This window comes from Malaclemys terrapin, chromosome 9 (genome assembly GCF_027887155.1).
Source record: "Malaclemys terrapin pileata isolate rMalTer1 chromosome 9, rMalTer1.hap1, whole genome shotgun sequence".
NCBI lineage: Eukaryota > Metazoa > Chordata > Testudines > Emydidae > Malaclemys > Malaclemys terrapin.
In genome coordinates, this window is record NC_071513.1 from 85,661 (window position 1) to 111,750 (window position 26,090).

At 42.1% G+C, this 26,090-nt stretch overlaps 1 protein-coding gene across 2 annotated transcripts in view; it reads right to left on the bottom strand.

Annotated features, from left to right (window-relative positions):
* Positions 1-25,052, bottom strand: part of OGT (O-linked N-acetylglucosamine (GlcNAc) transferase) — a 58,315-nt gene extending 33,263 nt beyond the window's left edge. The window contains exons 1-12 of one of the 2 annotated variants that reach the window (XM_054039228.1): positions 24,853-25,052; positions 19,678-19,828; positions 17,998-18,241; positions 14,181-14,249; positions 11,010-11,126; positions 9,116-9,195; positions 3,825-4,020; positions 2,137-2,277; positions 1,495-1,595; positions 1,165-1,318; positions 957-1,058; positions 22-201 (exon numbers count right to left, since the gene is read on the bottom strand). In XM_054039228.1, the coding sequence (XP_053895203.1) occupies positions 22-201; positions 957-1,058; positions 1,165-1,318; positions 1,495-1,595; positions 2,137-2,277; positions 3,825-4,020; positions 9,116-9,195; positions 11,010-11,126; positions 14,181-14,249; positions 17,998-18,241; positions 19,678-19,828; positions 24,853-24,889 (1,572 nt within the window). In that variant the 5' untranslated portion in view covers positions 24,890-25,052. Of the gene's footprint in view, positions 1-21; positions 202-956; positions 1,059-1,164; positions 1,319-1,494; positions 1,596-2,136; positions 2,278-3,824; positions 4,021-9,115; positions 9,196-11,009; positions 11,127-14,180; positions 14,250-17,997; positions 18,242-19,677; positions 19,859-24,852 lie in introns of both variants that reach the window. The other variant, XM_054039227.1, reaches the window with a different exon arrangement.
* Between the last annotated feature and the right edge of the window lie 1,038 nt (positions 25,053-26,090).

The following is a 26,090-nucleotide window of genomic DNA, read 5'->3' on the forward strand; positions in this document are numbered from 1 at the left end:
AAAAGTCTTCAAAGTTCCTACCTTATCCAAACAGAGATTTCCATGTCTCTCAGCAATAGCCTTCCTAAAGCTGTGAGAAAGGGGGTACAGCATGCTGTGATGAGGGTGGACAGATGGCAGTCTATTCTTCTCCAGTTGATCAGCTACAATGCTGACCAGCTTTTTCATTCTTTCATCATAATCTGTCCAGTCACAGACAATCTAAAAGAAGAAACAAAAGAACCAGGGGTCATCCAATGAATTTAATAGGCAGCAGGTTTAAAACAAAACCAAAGGAAGTACTTCACACAATGCAGTCAACTTGTGGAACTTGTTGCCAGGGGATGTTGTAAAGGCCAGAACTACAATGGGTTCAAAAAAGAATTAGCTAAATTCATGGAGGACAGGTCCATCAATGGCTATTAGCCAAGATGGTCAGCGATGCAATCCCATGGCTCTGGATGTCCCTAGCCTCTGACTGCCAGATGCTGGGACGGGATGACAGGGGATGGATCACATGATGATTGCCCTGTACTGTTCATTCCTTCTGAAGTATCTGGCACTGGCCACTGTCAGAAGCCAGGATACTTGGCTAGATGGACTACTGGTCTGACCCAGCCTGGCCATTCTTATGAAAAATTAAATGGCTGGTTAGAATACTTTAAACCCCGGTCAGAGCTTTGAGAAGTTCTGTTTACATGGGACTGTGATTAACATTTCTTCCATTCCAAGAGATAAAAAGACACTTGACAAGTATTTTAATAACCATTACAGCTCCCTTGTATTTCAAATCGCCTATGACCCAAGCACTGGTCCGTAAGAGAAAATGGCTCCACAGTCTTATTTTCTAATTTGACCAAGAGTTATTTCTGCTCCTTTTAAAATAGATACACTGGATCCTTAATATGTGGTTAGTCCTAGATATTTACACTAGAGTAATCTCCAATAGAATTACAGTCACAGCCCTCTCTCCTCACCTGCAAGCAGTGGGCTAAGTTGCAATAAGCATCTGGGAAATCAGGTTTCAGTTTCAGAGCAGTGCGATAAGAAGCAATGGCTTCTGGTATGTTCCCTGAATCCTGCAAAAGCAGAGACTAAATCAGCAAGCACAAGCAGATTCAGGAATGAGTTTGCCAAATGCATCACCGTGTTATAAAATAAAAAAAGTTATGAACATGGCTATACCTTGTGAATAGAGGCCAAGTTACTGTGGGCATCAGCAAAAGCAGGATTTATCTGGATGGCACGGGTGTAACATTGTAAAGCTCCCTGAACATCCTGCATCTCCTTTAAAGTATTCCCCATATTTGAATAAGCATCTGCAAACGTGGGGCTGATTCTAAAATTAAAAAACACACCATACATTATCCACAGTACAAGTTGCCTGTCCTCTAAGAATGCCCATCCAGACTGCTATTCGATTATTGGTTTGCATAACAGTTGTAAGCCATTGTCTAGACGACTGTAGAATTCCTGTCGCAGGTCTTTGAGAATTTTAAAAAGCAAAATTCTTACCTAATAGCCTCTTTGTAATGCATCAGAGCTTCCTGCAGCTTTCCTTGCTGCTGCAGAACACTTGCTAAATTTGAATGGGCAGCAGCAAACTCTGGGAACACCTACAGGAAACAAAGGAGAGAGTTAGTTTGCCCCTCAGATCTTAAATAAATAAATAAATGGAGATATCCTATCTCCTAGAACTGGAAGGGACCTTGAAAGGTCATCGAGTCCAGCCCCCTGCCTTCACTAGCAGGACCAAGTACTGATTTTGCCCCAGATTCCTAAGTGGCCCCCTCAAGGATTGAACTCACAACCCTGGGTTTAGCAGGCCAATGCTCAAACCACTGAGCTACCCCTCCCCCCTGCAGGGCATCACATTGCAGAAGAGTTAGAATTGGGTTAACCCACGAAAGTTTATGCCCAAATAAATCTGTTAGTCTTTCAGGTGCCACAGAACTTCTTGTTGTTTTTGTGGATACAGACTAACACGGCTAACAATGGACAACTATCAGAGGGGTAGTCTCCTTGGCAAATTAATCAAATCTTAAACAGAAGTACCACTGCCTCTATCTACTTCTTTATCATCAAGTACAATCGACCCCTCATATGTTCCCAGCTTTTTTGTCCACATCCTACCCTCTTCCTTATATCCAAATGTACCTCAAGAGCTTTCCTGTATAGGCGAACTGCCTCCTCAATGTTTCCCTGTTCTCGCTTGATGTTTGCCAGGTTATTAAGTGAGTCTGCATGTGTGGGACACAGACGAAGAGCTGTATTGTAACATTCTTCTGCTTCAGCAACCTTAGAAACAAAAAGAATTGTGTTCAAGCAGTACTTAAAATAAACAAGCAAGGGAATTGCTGTTTAAGCAATGTTGCCACAGAAATATCAATAAGGTGGTCACCACTACAATACGTTACTCCTGGGGGGATTCTTCGGGACTGCATACCCGCAGAACTCCCCCTCCCCCGCAGAATTACTGTGCTTCCCTGCAGAAAACGACCACGGGTGCAATTTTTTTGGGGGGAATGCCCCCACAAACAGAAGTGAGGTATGGGGGGCACACAGGGTTACATGCCACTGCCACCCCCCCCCCCCATTTCTGCAACTGCAGAGCTGCCCAGCTGAAGGCGGTTGCATCTTGGCTCCAATGACTGCAGCTGAACGCCGCCTCTCGGGCCCCAATGCCAGTTGTGCTCCCCTTCTGTGTGCTGGGGAACCTTCCTGTTTTCGGTGCAACTGAGTGCCAGCGGTAGGGCGGGGGGGAGAGTAATGTGGGGGTGAGGGGAGGGGGAAGGAGAAGAAAAGGGGATAGGATTTCGGGGGAAAGCGGGAGCCCAGCATGCAGCTCTCAGCAGCAGCTGGGGCTCCCCCGTTAAGCAAGCCCATCGAACCCTCACCCTGACAAGCCCTACCCCCTATACTTGGATCCCTCAGACAAGTCCCCCACACAGACCCCTACTCCACTGAACCTCAACCAACTGCACCTGGACCTCCCTAAACGACCCAGGCCCCACTCCCCCCACCCCTGCTCCTGAGCCGCAACCACCTTTACCTGGATCCCCTGCACCCAGAACTCCCTAATGAGCCCCTGTGCATCCAGATCTCCCACTGAGCCACCCACACCCAGATTGCCCCATACAGGAACTTCTCACCCCATACCTGGATCCCCCCACAATAAGCCCCTCCACACTTTGATTCTGCTGGGCTGAGCCTGCCCACCCACACCAAGTGCACCTGGCACAGATGGGTAGGACCCCCATGGTGTTTCTTGGGCAGGCCCAGCTCTTGCACTATGTCAGGGTTGGGTACAGCCTCACTGCTGAGTCCCTGTACCAGATCTCCCACCTCAAAGCAGCCAGTAACCGGTGCTCCCAACTACCATGCTGGAGTCACATTTATTTACTGACAAAAAAATTTGCAGAATTTTAAAATGTGTGCATAATTTTTAATTTTTTAGTGCATAATTCCTTCAGGAGTAAATATGTCTACCTTTAAAAGCTTTAAGATGGAGCATTTTTTGCTCCTATTATTTCTCCTACAAGCTGACAAGCAAATCAAATACTAAAGGCAACATCCCACCTTAAAGTTCATTATCATTCAAGGCATTGAAATAAGTACACCACTAACTTGATAGAACGCTGTCCTCGGGAGCGAAAAAAATCTTACCGCATTATAGGTGAAACCGCATTATATTGAACTTGCTTTGATCCATCAGAGTGTACAGCCCGGCCCCCCCGGAGCACTGCTTTACCGTGTTATATCGGGTCGCGTTATATCAAGGTAGCAGTGTATCAGCTGAACCTCTCAAATATAGCAGACTGCAAGAAAACAAAAATGCTCCTTACACTGCCTTTCTCCTTTAGAGCATTGGCCAGATTACAATAGGCATCAGGGAAGTGTGGCTGTAGCTCAATAGCACGTCTGTAGGTGTCTATTGCCAGATCTATCAGTCCTTGCTCATAATACACACAGGCCAGGTTGCCATGCACAACTGCATGATTAGGACTCAGACTCAAGGCTCGTAAGTAGGCTGCTACAGCTCTGTAACGAGAGATGTGTGATTAGTGTTCATATGGCCTATGTAAGATGACAGCAGAAAGTTATTTTTACATTTAACTTGGTCATAAAGGTAACCTACACTGAAGAGAAAATAGGGTTTGTGCCTTTTGCTGCTTTGAGATCAAGGCATGAAACGTCTTGTCTACCCTGTAAGAGTAAGGGAAACTGGAGAAAAATGATTATGACATTACAGAAATTAAAAGTGAAACCCATCTGAGGAGACAAGTGATTTATTCAGACTGTTTAAAAAGCTTTTCTTGTTTTTTTGTGTGACATCTATTTAATTATCAGACTTGGGAGCAGAGTGTGTTATTCTCCCATCAGTTAAGAGCCAAGAGAGCTTCTAATCCACATTGCAGTCTTCAACAAATTCACACACATCTCCAATCCCCAACAAAAAGGACCTGAAATCCCTAATATTTCTGAGGTAGACACACACAAAAAACAAACTCCCCTCACAGGTCTCCTTTGTGTATCAAACTAAAAAAGGATTAATTCCCCCTTCCCAACCATCACAAGTCACTTTTAAAGACAAAAATAACTTTAAATATATTTCTACTACATTAAGAAAAATCAGGTGTGAATGTAATGATATCTAAAAGAAAGTAATACATACAGAGACGTTTAATTTCTTAAAACAAGATTTCTGTGGCCAACTAAATATCATCTCTACAGAGCTAGTGTGAAAAGAAAGGAACAAGGTGTTTAGAGGACAATCTAAGTAGCTTCTAGAAGTGGTCTAAGATGCCGCCCTTCTACACATGGAATGCCTTCCCATCCAAATCCCTCCTCAAGCCCCCTTTTTCCATACAACCAAGGAGAGTCATTTATATTGAAGATTCACACATTATTTTTCCATAATGCTCTTGCCGTAAATAACCTTGTATTCTTCTGGTTCTCATCCCTGTTCCTTCTCGTATACCCAGTCCCTACTATTTTATTACCTTCCCCTTTGTTAAACAGGTCAAGTTAAAATTAGACTATGCTGGGTGCTGGCTGGTGAGTCTTGCCCACATGTTCAGGGTTTAACTGATCGCCATAGTTGGGGTCAGGAAGGAATTTTCCTCCAGGGCAGATTGGCAGAGGCCCTGGAGGTTTTTCGCCTTCCTCTGCAGAGTGGGGCACGGGTCACTTGCTGGAGGATTCTCTGCACCTTGAGGTCTTTAAACCACGATTTGAGGACTTCAATAACTCGGACATAGGTTAGGGGTTTGTTACAGGAGTGGGTGGGTGAGATTCTGTGGCCTGCGTTATGCAGGAGGTCAGACTAGATGACCATAATGGTCCCTTCTGACCTTAAGTCTATGTCTATGTCTATGAGGACAGAGACCTTGTGATTAGTCTACAGCGTACCGCTTTTACAACATTTAGCATAATACATTTCTTGCCTTAACAGGTACCCTGATCCAGGAGTTTCTTCTCTTTTGCATACCAGTCCTCCTAAGGGGTACGTTTTACTTTTGCAACGATGCTACCTCAGCAGTTTTCTGAGATAATGTAGCCAAGCTCAGTCCCTCTCATCAGCCAACTTTACAGTCTGTTTCCAATAGTACCCCTTTGCATTATTTGCTTTATCTTACATTTATCTACACTGTACGTGAACAATCCCCATGTGGGATGAAATCAAGTGTTCTTTTTGCTTGCGATTACTCTTACTTTAGAAGCTATGAGGAACAGGAGATCTTGCTTTAAAAATGCTACTCTGACTTTTACACTAAATTTATTTTGTCAAAATATATCAATTTAACACAACGAAGTGTTAAATTATGGCAAGGCACTCAATCTTATTATTGTAGCTCATCTTTCCATTATTCTGCCTCCTCATCCCCAACCCATGTGTCATTCCTTGCTCAGTTACGTGTAATTTAGATTGTAAACATGTATTAAGAATCTACCTTTTTTATTTGTCTGAAGATCATGCACACCTGTGCTTCTATATAAATAAAAATCTCATGTGGCTAAGAATCTTGATTCCTAGAAAATACATTAATTTAATAATGCATTTACACAGTGGAACAGATCACCAAAAGGTAATCAACAAGTCAGATATCTTTCTAAGAAAGATGTTCTAGTTTAACCACACATTATGGAACTAGATATAGGAATTACTGCATCAAATTCTAGGATCTGCATTGTGCAGGTGGCCAGAATAGAACATAATGTGCCTTTCAGGCCATCTATGAAATTCGAAAGATGCATGTCAGTCAATAGAAATTATAACCTTATTTAAGAATAAAAACACAGTTTGGTACATAGCTCTGAAATAGTACAACCTGGCTCTTTTCCCAGGAAAAAAATTATGGACTAAAATTTGAGATTCATGGGTTCAGATTAACAATGATCTCACAAAACTAAAATGAGATTTTGGGCAGGCCAATGAAGACATCCATGCAATGTGTTGCAGCAATCAAAAATATATGCTAGAGAATATAAAAAAATAGATAAAAGGTTCTCAGCTGAATATAGTGCTCCATTTTAGTTGTCCAATCTCAAAAGTGGAAGAGCAGTAGCATGAAGGATTTGAAGGTCTGGAATTAAGTGGACATAAAAAGCATATAAAATAAAATGGACTATATATCCTTTCCCATAAACCAGAAGAAGTGGGGGGGGGAAGGGGGGGGGGATTCAAAATGAAGAAGTCTGAAAAATGAAAGAGAAAAAGCTGATAGCTATACAGGATTAAGGAACTCTCTTCCTCCTAAATCCAAAGTGATCTGAAAGTGGAAATATTTTATAAGTGGCTGGTCAAGCATCAAGTACAGGCATTGTTGAACTAGATGGGCCAATTTTTTTTGTTTTGAAATGGCAATCATATATAACAACAAAGCTACCATTGTATGTGCTCTTCACTGATCTTACAGCTCACAAATTTCAACCTGTGTAGTTAGAATTGGAAGACCGAGCCATCCAAAAGTCACCATAATAATCCAGGAACCACCTTCCCAATAATAGTCAACTTGCAAATTCCTAGTTCGGGCTTTCAGAAAGAAACAACTCTGGTTCCAATGAATGAATAACTAACTATCTATGGTACTCATGGCCCCCGCACCACACTAGTATGAGAGCATCACAATCTTTAATGTATTTATCCTCCCAACACCCTCTCTTGAGGTAGGATAGTGCTATTTTTATTTTCCCTCTTTTACAAATGGGAAATTGAGGCACGGTGGTTTTCCCAAGGTCACACGGGGAGTGTCTGAGTGGAGGAGAGAACTGAACCCGGGTTTCCTAAGTCCTAAGCACGGAAAGGGCAAATTCAAGAAAGACCAAAAATGTTCTGCTATCAACTCACATCTGTCTCATCACCCTGAAATTAAAACAAATGGGGACCAGCAATCTGTCTTGTCCAGTATTCTGAGAGACAGAGGTCTGTACTGGATTCTTCAGAGAAAGTTACAAGGAACCTTGTAACGGGGGGAGGGATAGCTCAGTGGTTTGAGCATTGGCCTGCTAAACCCAGGGTTGTGAGTTCAATCCTTGAGGGGGCCACTTGGGGATCTGGGGCAAAATCAGTACTTGGTCCTGCTAGTGAAGGCAGGGGGCTGGACTTGATGACCTTTCAAGGTCCCTTCCAGTTCTAGGAGATGGGATATCTCCATTAATTTTAATTTTTTTTTTTTAATTTTAACCCTGCAGTAGCAGTTACGGAATAAACAGTCCTCTCAGAAAGCTTCTTCCTAGCCCCCATTCTAAGCTTCCTTATGCCTTGAAACACAAGGATTTATATCTGTTTTTAAAAAAAACACCAAGAGTTTTAAGTCTTAACTTTTGTAACTCTGGATGGTCTCATTAGCTACATCAATTCTGAAACGATTTAAAATTCTACACTCTTGGCTTCAACAGTATCCTGTGGCAGTGAAATAACTGTGTATTGCATATAACAGTATTTCCTTTTATCAGTTTTAGGTCTGCTGGCAAGATTTTAGGATTCCCAAACTTTAACAACCTGTGAACCCCTTTCACTAAAATGTCAAGTCTCACGAACCCCCTCCTAAAAATGAATATTTCCAGGGATTTTCTCCTTTACCTGAGTATAAATGATAAAAGCAGTGATCTTGACAAAATTTGTTTTTATGATATGCTTATTAAATAATAATCAATAGTGTGTATCATTACAGTATTTTTATTACATTATGAAAATGGCAACACTCTTCCAAGGTCTCACTTTCGTAGCTTGAATAAGCCTGTTATAAGAGAAGGCTCCTATGTTTCATCAAGGAGTATCAGATGTGAAACAGCATGAAGGTATTTAAGAAGCCAACTCAAAGAGTTCCTCCTACACAAGCACTAAGGTCTTGAGCAGTCTAGGCAAACAACGCACGTTACAAAGCTTAAACTTGTTCATAATAATTTTAAAAACAATACTAGCTGCCTATTTAATTTTAAAAACAGCAAGAAATATCCACCTCCCTTTCCATTTCTTATAAAGAGTCATGAAGTTTAAATCACCTCAGTGTATTAGATATGCTTGCTTTGATCTGCTTAGCTCTTGGAAGTCCAGGGGCTCCAGGGTGCTGGCCCCGTGCTGCCCAGGATTCCTAGGGACAGCTCTGTCCGCCATTAGGGAATTTATTCCCAAGAACCCCTGTAACATTTCACGAACCCCAGTTTGGGAACCACTGGTCTAGACTCTAGATTTACTTGGTTCCGCATCAGCGCAGGGGCCTGGACTTTATGACCTCTTGAGGTCCCTTCCAGCCCTACACATCTATGATTCTATGAACGCAAGTCATCTACAATGGAGCAGGAAAGTCTCAATAGGGAAAAAGAAAAAAAGAAAAAAGAAAAAAAGAGGCACAGAAGAACTAAAAAGTTTTGGTAAATAGCCTAACTACACTGTATTAATAAAAATGAGATGAAAGCATAAGATCTCACAAGAAGGATACCGACAGGGGTAGTGTAAGACAAGACTAAATTTCTGCTCTCCAGGAAGCTCAAAGCTTGCATATCAAGAGCATGTTTCTCCTTGAATTGCAGTCTTTACAAGCAATGCTTGAAGAAAGAAAAGCTTTCTAAATTAGAAGTCCATGTCTGGTTAAGCATCTGATTGGCTGCTGAAGGGATGTTATATGCTTACCTGTCAAATATCCTTGCCTCCTTCAGAACATTCCCCAGATTGATGTAAGCATCCAAGAAGTTTGGGTCAAGTGTCACAGCCTGAAGATATTAAAAAAGGTAACAAACTTTGAACATTACCACATACCTTAAACAGTACCCTAAGAAACCCAAAGTTAATATTTAAAGGATCTATAAACAAACTACGAGTAAGGAAGATGAAAGGCAAGCATAAAATGCTAATATACACAACATATTCCTGCTTGCTTTCTGGAGTGAATTTAGCACTTGTGAAAGATGCTGGATTGACAACAGTGAGGACTGAAGTCCTATTTTTATTCACAGAACACATAACAGTACGAGCTTCCCTAAACTGGCCTACCAACATATAGAATCATAGACTTTAAGGTCAGAAGGGACCATTATGATTGTCTAGATTGACCTCCTGCACAACGCAGGCCACAGAAACTCACCCACCCACTCCTGTATCAACCCTGACCTAGTTGTCTCCATGTTCATACAATCCCTTGCCTGTCAAAATGGATTCCAACAGATGCCAATTGTGGTTGGTTTATGTTATAAAATAAACTAACATCTTTCATCATGTAGTATTCTTGATATTTGCAAGATCGTACGGGGTCACTGCATCACAGTGATGCTGAAGCACAGCTATTCTGCACGATGGAGCAACAGACAACAGCGTTTATGGCTTTACAACCAGTGAGACTTAATGGAAATCCTACAGACGTGTCTGGGTGAATCACTCACACATTTTGGTGTGAATCCCTTCCTATAAGAACAGTTTTCCTCAACCCCACAGTTGTGCCCTAAAGATTTGTTTGAAGTTGGGTTTACTCTGCTTTACCCCCACTAATGTAATGCTATGATTTCTCTACCTGTTTTAGGAAACAACCCTCCTGTACTTGCAGGGTTAAGAAATGCAATCCATATCCCTCACCTGTGGCAAAATACTAAGCCAACTACAATTTTTTTAGATGCTATAGAGACAGAGTCGGTACCAGAGTAAAAAAGAGCAAATATTGTATTGGTCTTTAGAAGGCTATTCTAGCAAGTTCATAGCCGGTACATTATTTTACTAGGAACTGAAAGTATGCTAATAAATTACAGAAGATACAAAATAAAGAATGCAGATGATTAGATTTTAGATAAGCATTTGATAGACTAAAAACGTAAAAGTGATTCATATGAAAACTACCACATCGACTACAAATAGCTGAATGATCATAATTGCCATTTGTGATTCTTGGTTTATATCACGGAGGCCAAAAAAAAATTGTCACGTAGGATATAATAGGACCGGATTTAGACCATTAAGGAATCTGAAGAGAAACAGCACATCATCAGATTACGCTAACTGGGAGGTGTTGCACACTAGCGAGAGCAGGAATTATATATACATAAGAATCTATAAGTAGAAACATGAACAGGAAACAATATTTAACATCCTGGAAAAATGCAATTAGTACATCTGTTTAAAGTAATTTTCCTAAGCTGCTCAACGGAAAAACTTGGAAACAGCAAACTGAAGAAAACTACTTGAACAGGAAATTGTACTAGCCATCTGTATTTAAGAGTGCGCAGATACTACCAGGATGACATTTTAGAAATGCTTGTAATAAAGCAGTTCTCAGAGGAGTTAGAGATGGAAAAAGGCTATTAAAGCCACTTACCTATGAAAATTCCTTATTACAGCAATTCTAAAACACTACTCCAGTGTTACACGTGAATAGGTATTTCATGAGTTAAGTTATACCAATAATTAACAATATACCACATTGGGTAGTAGTATATGCAGACCTGAAGACTTCTCCCAGCTAGAAAAGTGCTTATTTGTATCTACACAATTCTTTGCTCACTAGAATTAACTGAAGAACATGACAGGCATAAACAGTTACCTTTTCAAAATGATGAATAGCAAGCCAAATTTCTCCTTGAGCATTGAAAACACAGCCAAGATTACTCCATGCTACTGCAAAGTTTGGTTGAGTCTCAATTGCTTTCAAGTAACAGGCCTTGAAACAGTTAAGAAGAAAGATAGAGAGGAAGGGGAATATTTGTAAAAAGAAAAATGAGAAAAAAATAATTGTCAGTATTCCTTCTCTAACCAGCCAAAAGTGATCCTGCAGTATAGGCTAGCTTGCGCCAAAACTAATGCACTGTAAACAGCTGGCTGATCCTGCGCCAGCGCAAACCAAAACCTAAGTGCAAGCCCACCATTTTTCAGTTATGCTGATCTTTAGGTAATATGCCTTCAGATACCAATTCACCTGAGGACATAAGTGTTATTACAGAACGGAGGATTTTTCTTCCAAATCATTTCTAATTCTGACTTGTCTGCCACATCTAGGAGTCATCAAGAATTTACTCCATAAACAACTGGTTTCCCTTGGATACAAAGGCCTTAAGTCAGGAAAAATGTATATGATTTTAGAAGTACTCTGAAGATGTGGATATAAAATGTTTAAAAAAAATCTAGAAGCAAACTACTGAAAGTGGCGTTAACATTTTTGAAGGATTACCTGTCCTTTCCCCTGAGTCAGAAGTTATATGCAGGTTGTATTTTATTCTGCTATTTCTACTCACAACTCCTCCCTCTTGACTATATTTTCACTGAGTCATCTCAGCCTCAAAACCTCAAATAACAGAATTGCATGAAGGTTTAGGTCCCTGTAATGCAAGCGCAAGAAGTCGCTGGCGCATCCTAACAGCACGCCGCCACGCTATCGCTGCAAATTGCTGTGCTACATAGACTGCCCCAAGATAGAGTGAACGGCCAACCAGAATCATTAATCTACCAGACAGGCCCATGTAGAAACTTCCATGTTAAATTTGACATCTGGACTAAATGAACGGTGACCCGATTTTATCTAAAAGGGTATGGCATGGAGCTCAGACAGCCGCCCAATCACAGATTAATCATCTAGTCAACCGTTCACAAGGGCTTACTCGCACGCAATGCGCGTTACCGCTGCGCAGCCTTTGCGCTACTGCAGGATCACAGCGCATCATCAGAAGAGCAGAACGCTGCAATCCAAACAAAGAAGAAAAAAAGGAAAAAATGAACAACCAGAAGAGTTAGAAGCTTTTACTATAAACTATTTCCAATTATTATTTCTTTTTTTTTTTAAATATCTTAATTTACTTTTACTTTATTTCTTTGAAAGAATTGTGGCTAGTAGTATAAAACATTCTCTTACATTACTTGCTTGTAAATAAAATATTTTAAGCTGTTTCTGGAGCCACAAGACAGAAGATTCAGGCATGGAGGCAAATGGTTTTGCTGTGGCAGTTACAAACCCGTTACCATATTTCTCATCATGTGACTTTTCGGTGCGTTCCTTGCTGGAAGAGGAGGAGGAGGTGTGTGTCTGCCCTAGATCCAGGCCTCGAGCTCCCTTCAGCGAGGCACCTTACGCATGGAATAGGAGGTTTCACCCACCTGAAACCTTCTAAATACAATATCAGTGGTGAAAAACCAAAAACAAGAGAGAAAATAAAACAAGATCATTAGTAAAAGTTCAACAAAGCAATTGAAATTCTCTGGATATGTCTAACATGGGAATGAGAACAATCTGTAACATAGGAGTCATGCAGAAGGGAGAGGATTAATCAGGGCTATTACATACAGCAGGGACTTTTTTTTTTTTTTTTGGAAGAAAGGCTCTGAAATGTCTACCAAGAAATTAAGTTTTGGTTCAAACTGTAAGGAATTTGCTGGCTTGATCTTTCAAATGCACTGATAACCAAAGAAATACATTGCAATTTACTCAAGATATTTTTCTTGCTCAATGAGTTCTCAGAAAAAAACAGAATAACTTTCAAACTAGGTGTCTCCAGAGCTCTGAAACAAAGAGGTCAGCAACCTAAGGCAGGCGCAGTGTCTTGGCCTATACCAGTCACACTAAAGCTGCAGTGAAGTGCAATGCATGTTAGCTGTCCATTTGGTGGGCTGAGAACCAAGTGTCTCAAAGACATTTATAATTGGTGAACTACTATTTCAGAATCTGCTCAGCTCAGATCTGACCAACTGTGAATTATGCTGGTCTAGACAAGTATGCATCCGAGTTGTCAGAAAAAAATATGAACAATGCACTTTAAAGTAGCACTCCCCTTACCCCGTAATAGATAGTGCTGAAAGCAATATCCCTCCCCAAATGGTGCTGCAGCCAAACAGACAGCTACACTATTCATACACTCCACTTGTTAGCATGCGCGTGGGGCTTGGAGTGACGGACGTGGAGTCCAAAGTCACTCTGGTTTCTCCACACTCCTCACCCCTGCAGCGCGGACGCGTAAGGTGGCTTGTAACAAGACCATTTTGTTTTGCAATCAAAGTTTTAAATATGTCAAGAGCTTTAAAACCCATGTTGGTGTTCAAATTCTCAGTTTGGGAAACACAGACTGCTAGAAGCCACCTTTCCACTTTAGCAAGTTTTCTTTCAATCAGTTCATTTCCCAAACAAACCAGCTTTGTCCTTCTGATGCTTTATTTTGGGGGAAGACATGGAAGCACAAGTTTAGGGGATGATGTACTGCATCTATGATAGTTTATTAGCCTTTCTTCCACTATAAAGGTGAGGGGAAAGGTTAAAGAATAAAATCTTTAAAAGCCAATATTACAGAGTAACATTTGGATAAGGTTCTTCTCCACTTACAAGCCGCAAAGGACTTTAGAAGAGCAGCATTTTCAATAGCACCTGCATTGTACAGGAATCTCGAGCTAAATCACAGGCTCTCTGCTTGGCACCAGCAGGCAAGCCTCAGATTTGAAGGAATGTTATTTATTTCCAGATAAGATCATGGTGAAGGCCCTGCCCAAGACTTCAGAATGATATCAGATAGTCTAGTTCAGCAGAAAGACTCAGTAATGTTCCGTTTCTTGATTTAAACCAACATTTAACATGGACGTGCCATATCTTGCCCTGCAACTACGCTGGGGCAATTCAGTGCCTTCAGTTTTCAGCAGTTTCTCAGATTGTTTGCAGATCAACGCAGATTTGAAGACTTGGTGAAAAGTTCAAGTTTTCAAAACATTGATGTTTAAATGTATTCTACTGAACACCTACCTTGGCTTCTTCCAAGCGACCCAGGGCTTTGAGCAGGTTCCCCAGGTCACTACGAACACAGTACAAGTCCTGAAAATCAAAGTCATGTTGTCAGCAGCTGCACTTGGGAGTGAAGAGACCTCATGAAAGTGCTTAAACTTCTCTAATCCCCTAGTGCTCATTGTTTTCTATTGTACTGTTCAAGATCCTTCGTAACCAAGTAGATGAGGCCTAATGACTTCTCTAGACCTAAAATCTTTGATGTAGTGCGTAATCAAGCTGTTAAACAGTAATATGGTGACTCCTATAAAGAGAAGCACTCGATTAATCCAATTCCAGTAATGGAAAAACACCAACAGCAAACAAAGAAAATAAGTTTTTAGGTCTCGTTTTTGTATGAGAGCCTCAATTCTTTTGAGCAGTAGTGAAAATAATTTTGGGAGAAACTATCAAAAATCTACCTTGGGTCTCAAACCCATCACCCTAATCGTACCTTCATAATTATCAGTGCTTTGTTCAGATTCTATTGTGATGGGAACCTTAAGGACCTAGACAGAAAGTAACCCTGCCTCTAAGGCAGCTTTTCTTTTCCAATTTTGTTCATTTGGTAGTTTGTCCCATTTCCCCTGCTTCGCTGTCTCTATTTTATCATTTTCTTACTTTCATTGTAACCAGAGCCAGGACTCAGAACTAAAAGTATTATTTTGGCAGCAAATGGGAGGACCAGGAGAGGAAGGCATTTCCAGCGTCCACTCTCTGGAAAGATACACATTTTAAACTTGTTTTACATTGAGTAGAACACAAGGAAACAATAGTGCAGTATTCCTGAACAGCGCACAAGCCGACAGTGTGCTGCAATGAGGAAAGCTAAACCTAACAATTTTTTACCAGAGATTATTTTTTAATCAAATAAAATCATGGTTTTTAACCACCCCAGAAAAAAGCCAGTTAGAAAATGCCTTACACTTGGACTATTTTAAAACAGTTTTGTTAATGGACACCACAATACATTTAGTTTTAGTTACATGTGTAACCACAGTTTAAATAAGACAGTATATGTGGATTAATTTACGGATGCACAAAAAGTAAAACTGAGTGTGTATAATACATAATATATGTATGTATAATACTGATCAGAATATCTGCATACATTTTGCTTCAGTACCCTCTCAGGGAATTTATACATGTCATGACCCATTTCGGTTTTCAATATTATATAAACAAAAGTCAAAAACATTTGATTATGTGAAAAAGACAATGCAGAGTTGTAGGCCTGAAGCATTAAGCAATCAGAAGCATGCACAGTTGCAGACTACCAGTCCAGGTCCTATTGGTCATGCAGCATACTATAGCAGAAGACCAACTTTGAACCTACTCCTCAGTTCTGAAGGAATGCATCTAAAGTTTGAAATGATTTGTTCTATGCTTGCTGAACTTCTGGATACTAAATTATTTCTCGCAGACTCCTGGTTTAAACCAGTATTTACCAGCGCCCGGTCCTAAACTAGTTTTTCCCCGGGAAACTGACAATCCTGATCCAGTAGCCAATTGTCCCACTGCAGTCAGCAGGGCTGTGTGAAGTATTTGGAGATCACAATGCAGACCAGAGGTCAGCTCAGGCCTAATTTTAAACCCTGACATGAACCTGCAGCAAGCACAACCCAATGCAAATCCAACCTGAGTGTGTTGAGGCATTTATAGAACTGACCCAAAGATGACCCTTCCCCCTGAACTTGTGTCAGCATGGCCTCCTCGGCCTTGGGGTTTGGCCTGGTGGGGGTTTCCTGCCACCCTTGCCCACGGAGTTGACATGACAGCTGCTGCATGCCCTGCTCCTTCTGGCTGCCATGGCCTCATTGTACTGTGCATGATGTGGAGTGAGAAGTCTACATCAGTCTTACTCCACAGAGACATTGTAGTGGCCAGCAGGAGAGGGGCCTGCAGCCACTGCCACACTGACCGCATGGGTAGGTGGTGACAGAGCCTACCTTACCCATTTTGGTCAGGTTATATTCTGACCTGACCCGAACCCCACAACTGTATTCTGATTCTGTCAGATTGCAAGGCTCTAGTGAAGACTAAAAAGATAATGAACAGTAACATCTTGGCATTAGGTATTTGACAAAGTCACTAAAGCAGATGATCCCATCCAAGGGAACACAAATGTTAAATATTAATCTTTTTTGCATCTTGTTAATCCATAGTATGGATTTATTAGTATTTAACAACTTTCAGGTTTATAGGATTTAAAAACTTCAAAAGATGTTAATGACAGTACAGCATTCCCTAGTTCTCAATCCAGAGATCAATTTTTCCCTACTCTCTTCCTTCTCACAGAATTTCCCCAGGTAAGTCAAAGGCATCAATAGCAAATCACCTATTAGAAAAAAAAAAATCTAAAATCATTTATAGGTTCCAAAGCCATAAGGGACCACTGTGATCTAGTCTGACCTACTGTATAACACAGGCCACAGAATTTCCCCAAATTAGTATATCTTTTAGAACATCAATCTTGATTTAAAGATTGCCAGCAATGGGGAATCTACCATAATCCTTGGTAAACTATTACAATGGTTTATTACCCTCGCTATTAAAAACGTATGCCTTATTCCCAGTCTGAATTTCTTCAGCTTCCAGCCACCGGATCACGTTATATCTTTCTGCTAGACTGAAGAACCTATTATCAAGTATCAGCTCCCCATGTAGGTACTTCTAGACTAAGGCTTAGTCTACACTACCAACCTATGTCAATATAACTACATCCCTCAGGGGTGTGGAAAAAATCATACCCAAAGCAATGTAGTTATATTGACCTACCCGCCAGAGTAGACAGTACTATGCTGGCAGGAGAGCATCTCCCACTGACATAGCTACCACCTCTTGGGGAGGTGGATTAACGATGCCAATGGGAGAACTCTCTTCCTTCAGCATAGAGCATCTTCATTAAAGCACTACAGCTGTGCCAGTGCACCGTTTTAAGTGTACACAAGCCCTAATCAAGCCTCCCCTTAATCTTCTCTTTGTTAAGCTAAACAGGTTGAGCTCCCCGAGTCTACCACTATAAGGCATGTTTTCTAATCCTTTCTTCATTCTCCTGGCTCTTCTCTGAACCCTCTTCAATTTATCAACATCCTTGAATTTTGGATACCGGAATTAGGTATTCTGACAGCGGTCTCACTAATGTCAATTACAGAAGTAAAATAACCTCTCTACTCTTACTCGAGATTCTCCTGTTTATGCAACTAAGAACTGAATTAGCCCTTGTGGCAACAGCATTGCCCTGGGAGCTCATGTTCAGCTGATTATTCACCACGACTCCCAAATGTTTTTCAGAGTCATTGCTTGGGAAATTTCCTTTATTAACTCAATTATACAGGTAAGTATATAACAAGCAGTCATAGAACATTCCCAGAAATAATTTTTTTTTTTTTTGCACAGACAAGCAAAGAATGTCATGCCTTTTAAAAAGCATGTTAATTGTAAAAAATCTGATCACTAGAAACACTGTCAGCGGTTCTCAAACTGTGGGTCGTGACCACATTTTAAATGGTCGCCAGATTGGCGTTAGACCTGCTGGGGCCCAGGACTGAAGCCGACGCCCAACCTCCACCGCCCGGTGTGGTGGGGCCTTGGCTTTGGCCCTCCAGCCCAGGGTCTCGTAGTAATTGGTGCGATGAAGTTTGAGAACCCCTGCACTAAGTCTATGGTTAGGGTTTCACCACCAGCCTTAACTCTTCAAACCATCATGTAAACCAAAGACTTCTCTATCTGTACTGAAGCAGCAGTGTGCTTGATGGTGGGGTATAACATGGAGCTCTATGAACAGAGTGTTACTTACAGGATTGTACTGAAGGGCAGAAACATAGGCTTGTACTGCCCCTTCCATATCACCTGCAGCTACCAGTGCAGCAGCCAGATTAATATATCCATCAATGAAATCTGGTTTGAGGCGTAGTGCATGCCTATAATGCTCAATAGCTTCTTGCAGCTGCCCACGTTCCTTGTACACATTCCCTAGATTCGAGTAGGCTTCGGCCAACAATGGATTCTGTTTAATAGCCAAAGTGCTGAAGTGAGCAGACCTGGAGAAAATCAGACAGGTTAACACAAACAACTTGCCAATAGTGGGGTTTACAGGCAAGCCTACAGCCAGAATTACTGGTACAATCTCAAATCCAGGGCTTTGAAGCGGAGCTGGAGTGCGGAGCAGCTCCAGAGCAGTGGAGCTGCAGGTTTTTGCCTGGAGCTGGAGCTGAGCCAGAGCACAGCTCCAAAGCCCTGCTCAAATCAGTCAAAATATATAACCAATTAGCCATCCTTGAAAACCATCCAGCAAGTTTTATCTGCCCAGGCATAAAATCTACTATTCCAACTTCACAATATTTTACATGCTCATTCAAGACAGATTACTTGTCAGAAGTAAGTTGAATTTTGCAAATCTTCTGGCCTAAGATCACACTGATGAATCAAAAACACTGCAAGACTTCTATTCACACTTTTCACAGTTGCAGGCTTTGGCACTCCTTCCGATCAACCTACGCATATGTTTTTTCTGACTCTTTTCAACAGACAGTATAACAGGGAGGGGTGATGTAGAAACTTTTTGATCCCTAAACTTGGGAAATATTACACTTGATCTAAACCACATAAAATGATACCAATGCACTATGGTGAGGAGATGCTTGTAGCAATAATTCTAAACACACCATTTAATTACTGTAGTTACACCTCCAATAACTAGAACAGCTAGCAAGCTTTTAAACATCTGAGGCATAGCAGAAAGATTAATGAAGGTAAAAATACACCAATGAGTCACCTCTGAGGCTAAGAAAATTTCACAAAGGTTCCAAAGAGAGGAACATATTTCAGAGGTAAACAACATATGTTGCGGCCTAACAGCTAGTGTCCAAGTGGCACCAGAAGAAATAAGGTATAAGTGCCTTTGAGTGCACCTGGTACATACAGTTGATGCTGATTTGTCCATTTATGGCATTAAAAGAAGTTCTGTCACATGTTTAACCAACTTAAGCTATTTAGAGGAATGCGGGCCTCTCTCTATTCTTCAATTCCATTACTTTGAGCACAAAACCCAAAGCTCTGAGGAGGCTTAATAAAAGCTAACACACTTTCATGTGTTTTGCATGAAGATTGTCATTTTGGAGGCTCCCATTCCCAAACTGGTGGAGTATGGTTTCACAGAGCAGAATTTACCAACCTTGGACACGACCTCTACAGAAAGTGGTAAAAAAGCCCAGAAGGAAGATTAGACACTACCTTGGAGTTGTCTGGGATGCTATTCACCATAACCAAAGCCAAAAACGGAAAAATAATCTAAGGTTAGTGCCCTGACCTTCTCTGTTGTCAGTCAAATAGTGACTCAAATATCAGTTTTGATTACAAAATTAACTAGAATTATAACAAAGTTTCTCATAGTTGCAGACAGCATTAATAGATTCTTTTTTCAGACTAGAAGTGTTAACGATACAAAGAGTATAAATGGACATTCCAAATTTCCTACCTGTCCAGTCTGCGACACTGGAAGTGAATGGATGATAGTAATAAAAGAACGCCAGTGTTATCAGGCTCTTGTCTCCAAAGCTGCATGCAATGTCTCTCTGCTGCTTCAAAGTCTCCTGCCTGATATTCACGATGAGCCAACTCCGCTAACCCTTGGAAGGAAAGCATACGTTTCGTTGGTTCTGGAGAATCACCAAAACATTTAGGGGGGAAAACAAAAAGTTAGAAAATGGAAACAAAAAGTTGTAAAAATATGGTGTGTAAAATTAAAGGATGAAAATGCTTGAAACTACGTAAAGCACTAGAGTGTCTGGCATTTTAAACTCCTAAATCTTCATTTCAACATACTTTTGTGACATCTTTAAGCATAAAAATTAATGCTACTTTACAATGGTCTTCTTTTCTCAGTCAGAGTTGGGAAATATATTCAATAAGAATTTATAATTAATATATTAAAAACTGGTGAATTTCTGAAAATAGTCATTACTCCCTGCTTCTTTTCATGACATACAAAACTATCAAACTAAATAATACAACATACAACCACTGAGTTTTTAAAACTGAATTAGAGACTTCACACTGAAATTCTATTTGAAGAAACTTCTGCTGCAATATTGTATTTCCTATCCTTAATACCAAATATCTCAGCATGAAAACAGGTTGAATCTGTTTGCTTATTCCCCCCCACCTGAAGCTAGAACCTGCTCATAATATTATAATCAGTTTCTCTAGTAAATATTGGGTGGGAAACAGCAAGAACAGTAGCATTCTTAAAAATAAAGATATAGGTTTCATGCAAAAATCAAGAAATAAAAGAAAGGGAACAGAAAGACTTTTGCTACATATGAAGACTTGTTTTCCATTAGAACTTGTTTCAAAGTTTTCATATGGTGCCACCAAGGCTCAAATAGTATTTCCTTGCCCTCACACACTGCTTATCTCATCTATGCTGAACAAAAACAAAACAACAAAAAAACATCCAGAGGGTGGCTTGGCTGACAGAGCATGCTGTAATTAAAGACTATATTCTCCAAGCCTTTCAAGGAATGGGTCATTAGGAAGGACAGGCTGTTTGGGGGGCAAGGTTGTTAAGCAGATGGAGTTATTAATTTGGAATGTCTAGTTAGATTAGGAAGAGGAGTTTTACGTGTTTGATAAATCTTGAATATTTTTGTTGTATATATGCATATTTTAAAGATTTAAATAAAACAGCACCTTTCTGAGACAAAGATCATGCAATCCTACTTCCCAACTACAAATCACAGCTACCTGGCATGGAAAATGAACAATCAGGCTACTACTAAGCAGGGCTTGAGAAATCCATTTGTCCCAGAGAACAGGAAAGTTGCCCTGCACCAAGTTCTGTCTGAACATTTTGTACCACTTATTGTTACTTGTAACACTGAAGATTACTGTAAATGAAAGACCAATGAAAGACTTCCATTTTTCCAGTTATTGTGGGTGCGCTACGACACCTTTGTGCAGCCAGTTTCACACAAACATTTTGCACCATAACCTGGTTGATCTTCATTTTATTAAATGTAAAACCCAAGTACAGCTGAACCCTCCGTAATACTAAGGACCTCAAACAGATCTAATTTACCAGGGAAGCATATAGGTACTACAGAAATCCCCGAAAGTCAGTTTCCCCTGCTTGTGAGAATCTAAAAAGTATACTGCTGTGTGAAAAGTAGGAAATTGTGAAAGAAAGAAAGAAAAAGGTCAAGGGAATCTGAAGCTACTTATTCAGTTTTTTAATTCACTCATTTCAAATGGATGGTATCCCATCAATCTTTCATTCAAAAATGAATCTTTCCAGTGCTGATCGTAAAGAGACACTCAGTTCATGTTTGGAAGGCTAAGCTGATTCAGTGTTATCTTCCAAGGGAAGACAGACAGCTCTAGTGTGTCTCCTACTGTTCATAGCTTTGACATGCTGCCCTAGGGTGGAATTAGCAACACTCTGGTCATGTACAGAACTATGAATCCCTCAACTTTTACCACACAGCTTTGGAAAGCTCCTAAGAGAAGCTGGCTTAAGTTATTCACAAACTTCCAAAATAGGCTGAAAGAATAAGTGGTGCTTCAAATTTTTAATACTACTACTAGTCACAGGCTATGAAAGCTGGACTCTTCTTCGGGAATCTAAGGACACCACCATTCCCAGGAACTTGATCTGGTGGAGGACTAGGCAGCTCACCAGAGGATTGCCTAGACCAATGGTTTTCAAACTGTGGGTTGTGACCCATTACTGGGTCGCGGAATGAAAGACATTGGGTCCCATCATCGGCACTGCCCGGCTAAGGCACCGCACTGCGCCCCGTAAGCGGCCAGCAGCAGGCCCAGCTCCTAGGCAGGGGTGGGGGAAGGGGCGCGGCCCCACGGGGCTCCACGCGCTGCCCCCACCCTGAGCACTGGCTCCGCACTCCTATTGGCCGGTTCCCAGCCAATGGGAGCTGGGAGGGCCGGTGCCTGCAGGCAAGAGCCACCTAGGAGCCGGACCTGCTGCTGGCCGCTTTCAGGTGCTGCACAGTCTGCGGTGCCAGGACAGGCAAGAAGCCTGCGTCTGCACCCTGGCTGCACCGCTGACTGGGAGCTGCCGGAGCTGCGCTCCAACCCCAGTCCTGAGCCCCCCCAAACCAGAGCCCCCTCCTGCACCCCAAACCCCTCATCCCCAGCCCCACCCAAGCCTGCACCCCCAGCACTGACCCCCTCCCACACCCTAACTCCCTGCCCCAGCCCAGAGCCTCCTCCCACACCCTGAACCCCTCATACCCAGCCCTCACCCCAACCCTATATCCCAGCTCCATTGGGTCACGGGCATCAACAATTTTCTTCAACTGGGTCACCAGAAAAAAGGTTTGAAAACCACTGGCCTAGACCACATCGTCAGGTACCCAGTTCCCACTGGTGCTACCTCTGGTTGAGTTTTAGTCCTTCAAATAGCTGGTGCCTGGTTAAAAAAAAAAAAAAAATCCAATCCCTGCTGTTAAGTATTCTACTACTACTGAAGTTGCAAAGACAAGGAAAGCTAAAAGGAGGAAATCAATTGCTATGTACTACTGCCCTTAAATCAAGAGGGAAATGTTGAAATGAGATTTACACCTGTGAAACTAAAGGTAATCTGGTTTACTTGTTTGCTTTGATACTTAAGATACAAATTTTTATCTCCCCCGTCTGCCAAAAACCAAAATCAACAACATCTAAGTTTCATGCTTAAAACTGCAGTCCAGATAAGACCTGGAGGGTGACAAACACAAGGAAGTGGATCAGAGATGCTTTACTTTTGTCCAAAACTTGGGAGAATGCATTTTACTAGCCTGAGGATAGGTGAAACACACCCTTAGATTTCCTTCATTCGCCAACTCTTTCGAAAATGAGCAACATCCCCACTTCTCCCCACCAATTAAATTCAGGAGCACTAGTGCCAACCAACCACTTCACTCCTTTCTGTTAAATTTTGGAACTGGTCCTATTTGCAAGTATTGGGGGATGTGGGGTGGCCTGCTAGATCAGAGTCCAAAAGGAAATCAGAGCCCTTCTCTTTAACACGGATAAATTGGTGTCTCTTATATATCAAACAAATGCACAGCCTTGCAATTAATACCTTGATCTAGAGTCCACTTCAACTCAAAGTAGTTCTGTAAGTAACCATGATAGTTAAGTAGATTCCAGAAGAGATCTTCCTCAGGCTCATACAGAACTCTTTAGCTATTATTTATATAGTCTAGTATAAATACACTAATTCAAATGTTTTCTAAAGAGTACCTGACTTTATGAGAGACCTTGATCAAGAATAATATGTGCTGTGACAATAAGTTAATGTTTATCAAGTACTCAGATACAGCGCTAACCAGCATAGAAAACAAATATGAAAAAGCTATAAAAAGACCCCAAAAGCTAATTTTTTTTGCAAAAGATTTGATCTTAAAAGCATTTTCCTATTAAGCTGTCAATTTATGAAATAAAGTATTTGGTTCACTTCAACGCATACTCCTGAAAGTACAGAAAAGGAACTCCTGAAAATTGTAATTGGAACAAAGGGGATAAGGTAGCAGGAGAGGTCCAGGCACTTCCCAAGAAATATATTTCTGGGCCCTAGTTCATAAAGCCTTCACACAAGTGCGAAATAAATCATGGCTCTACAACCCATCAAAAATGCACACTCAGTGATGCTTTACAAGAAATTCAAGCTATGATGAAAACTGAAATATGAAAACAAAAAAGAAACAATGTGACTTAAAAAATAGAAAAGTTAAAAAAAGTTTAAACTAACGTGGCCCCACAAATTGCAGCTTAAGACCTACAATTTATACTATTTACCACAAGTTGTTACAGAAAGAACAAATTCAGTGTGCCCAATTTGTATGTTTGCAAGATCAGCGAGACACCTTGAGTTGCTGCGTGAAATATCTGGGGACTGAATTCTTCTATGCACACTTACTGAACCTCAGACACAGGATTCTGGAAAATTCCACCTTTCAAATTGAATCATTTAGTATAAACTTCTCAGCCACTTGGTCACAATACAGAAAAGGTAATATACTCAAATACATTTGTTAGTCTCTAAGGTGCCACAAGTACTCCTCATTCTTTTTACAAACACTAGTGTTTTATGCTGACACTTTATATGATTCATACATCAACAGGGTAGAATACAGAATACTTCCGTATTAGCTTGTGCTTCTCACTAGCAGAAAACCCTCCCCCCACTGCCAATGTATACACCTCAGTGCTTTTATATTTTCGTTGAGCTCTCTTTAAAACAACCACATTTGCCGTAATGGCTAAGAACCCCCAGAAACCTGAGCTCTGGAATTAAACTTCAATTCTTATTTTTTATCAGCAGTATCAATATCCAAATCTGTCCACACGGACGAACCCACGGATGGCGGAGGTGGCTGACTGGGGAGAAGGACCCCTTTACCCCACGGGGGAAGGGCACGCTCTCCGAGTGCGGAACAGGAAATACCACCAAACGGGCCTCCACGAACAGAGGTCGCGGGGCCTGCAACTCCCCCCGCGCAAGGACCCCGCCCCGGCACGAGGCCTCCAGCCCCACCCCCAGGCCCTCCGGGGACACGGGGCCTACAGCCCTAGCAGGGCGGCGATCTCAGGTCTCCCGCATCCCCACAGCGAGATGAGGCGCGGCCTGCCCGGCCCCGCAGGCCGGTACCTGTGCTGTCAGCCACGTTCCCCACAGAGGTCGCCATCAGGAGAGACGCCGGGGCAGCGGGCGGGCGGGCGAGCCTCGGGCTGAAGCTGTGGGGCTCCCCGGGCGCGGAGAGATCCAGTCAGGCGCGAACAAGCCACCGAGCAACAGCGTCTCCGAACTCTCCCTTCACGCTAAGGCGGCGGCTCCAGAAATGGCGGCAGAGGCGGAGGAAGCTACACGGCCAGGGCATATGGCTCCTAACGGAACTATTTCTTTCCACAAAATAGTCCGAATAGGTAAAGGAAGTCTGGGTGGTATAGAATCCTAGCCGATACCAAATCCAATTGCGGCGGATGAATCTGTTTCTGGAAATAACTCGCCTCCTTTCGGTGGACTCCCTGATTAGGGAGCCAGAGAAGCCTATAAAATCTTTCCACTCATCTCGTTATCCTTATCCTTCCGCGTGAGACCATTGCGACAAATGAGATCTCAGCGCGCATGCGTCAGGCGCTACCACCTTCTCTCACCAGCACATGGCGCCCGCGGCCAACTCCGGGTGCGTGCGTCAAGGAGAGACGCAGGGCCGTGGCGCGTGCATACTGGCGCCCAAGCCCCACCCCCAGGGGCGGAGCTTAGAGAACGGTCGGGGAGGACCAGGGCCTGGTGGGTGACCCGCGCTGGGAGCACGCGCCCGCTCCCCGGACAGACCCTGCTGCAAGGCGCGGCGGGGCGAGGCGAGCTGAGCTGGACTCGTCTCGTAGCGTAGCCCCAGGGGAAAGGCCGACGGGAAGAGAAGAGCGCTGCCCAGCGCTGGGCTCTAGGGTACGGGTAACAGGGCAGCTACTTTCGTGTTAAGTATCAGAGGGGTGGCTGTATTAGTCTGAATCTGTAAAAAGCAACAGAGGGTCCTGGGGCACCTTTAAGACTAACAGAAGTATTGGGAGCATAAGCTTTCGTGGGTAAGAACCTCACTTCTTCAGATGCAAGTGAGGTTCTTACCCACGAAAGCTTATGCTCCCACTACTTCTGTTAGTCTTAAAGGTGCCACAGGACCCTCTGTTACTTTCGTTTTCGCAGTTGTAAAAGTGAGATGATTTTGGTGTAAATTAATCTTTGGGAGAGGGGGCTGACAGCCCCCAGCCCCTCCTCATAGTATGGATCGCTTATTTTCCATAAAGTATGTGACGACCATGATAGCCCATATGTTCAGCCACATTAATACCTCTCTCTCACACACCCACACCCCAGTTTCAGCTGAA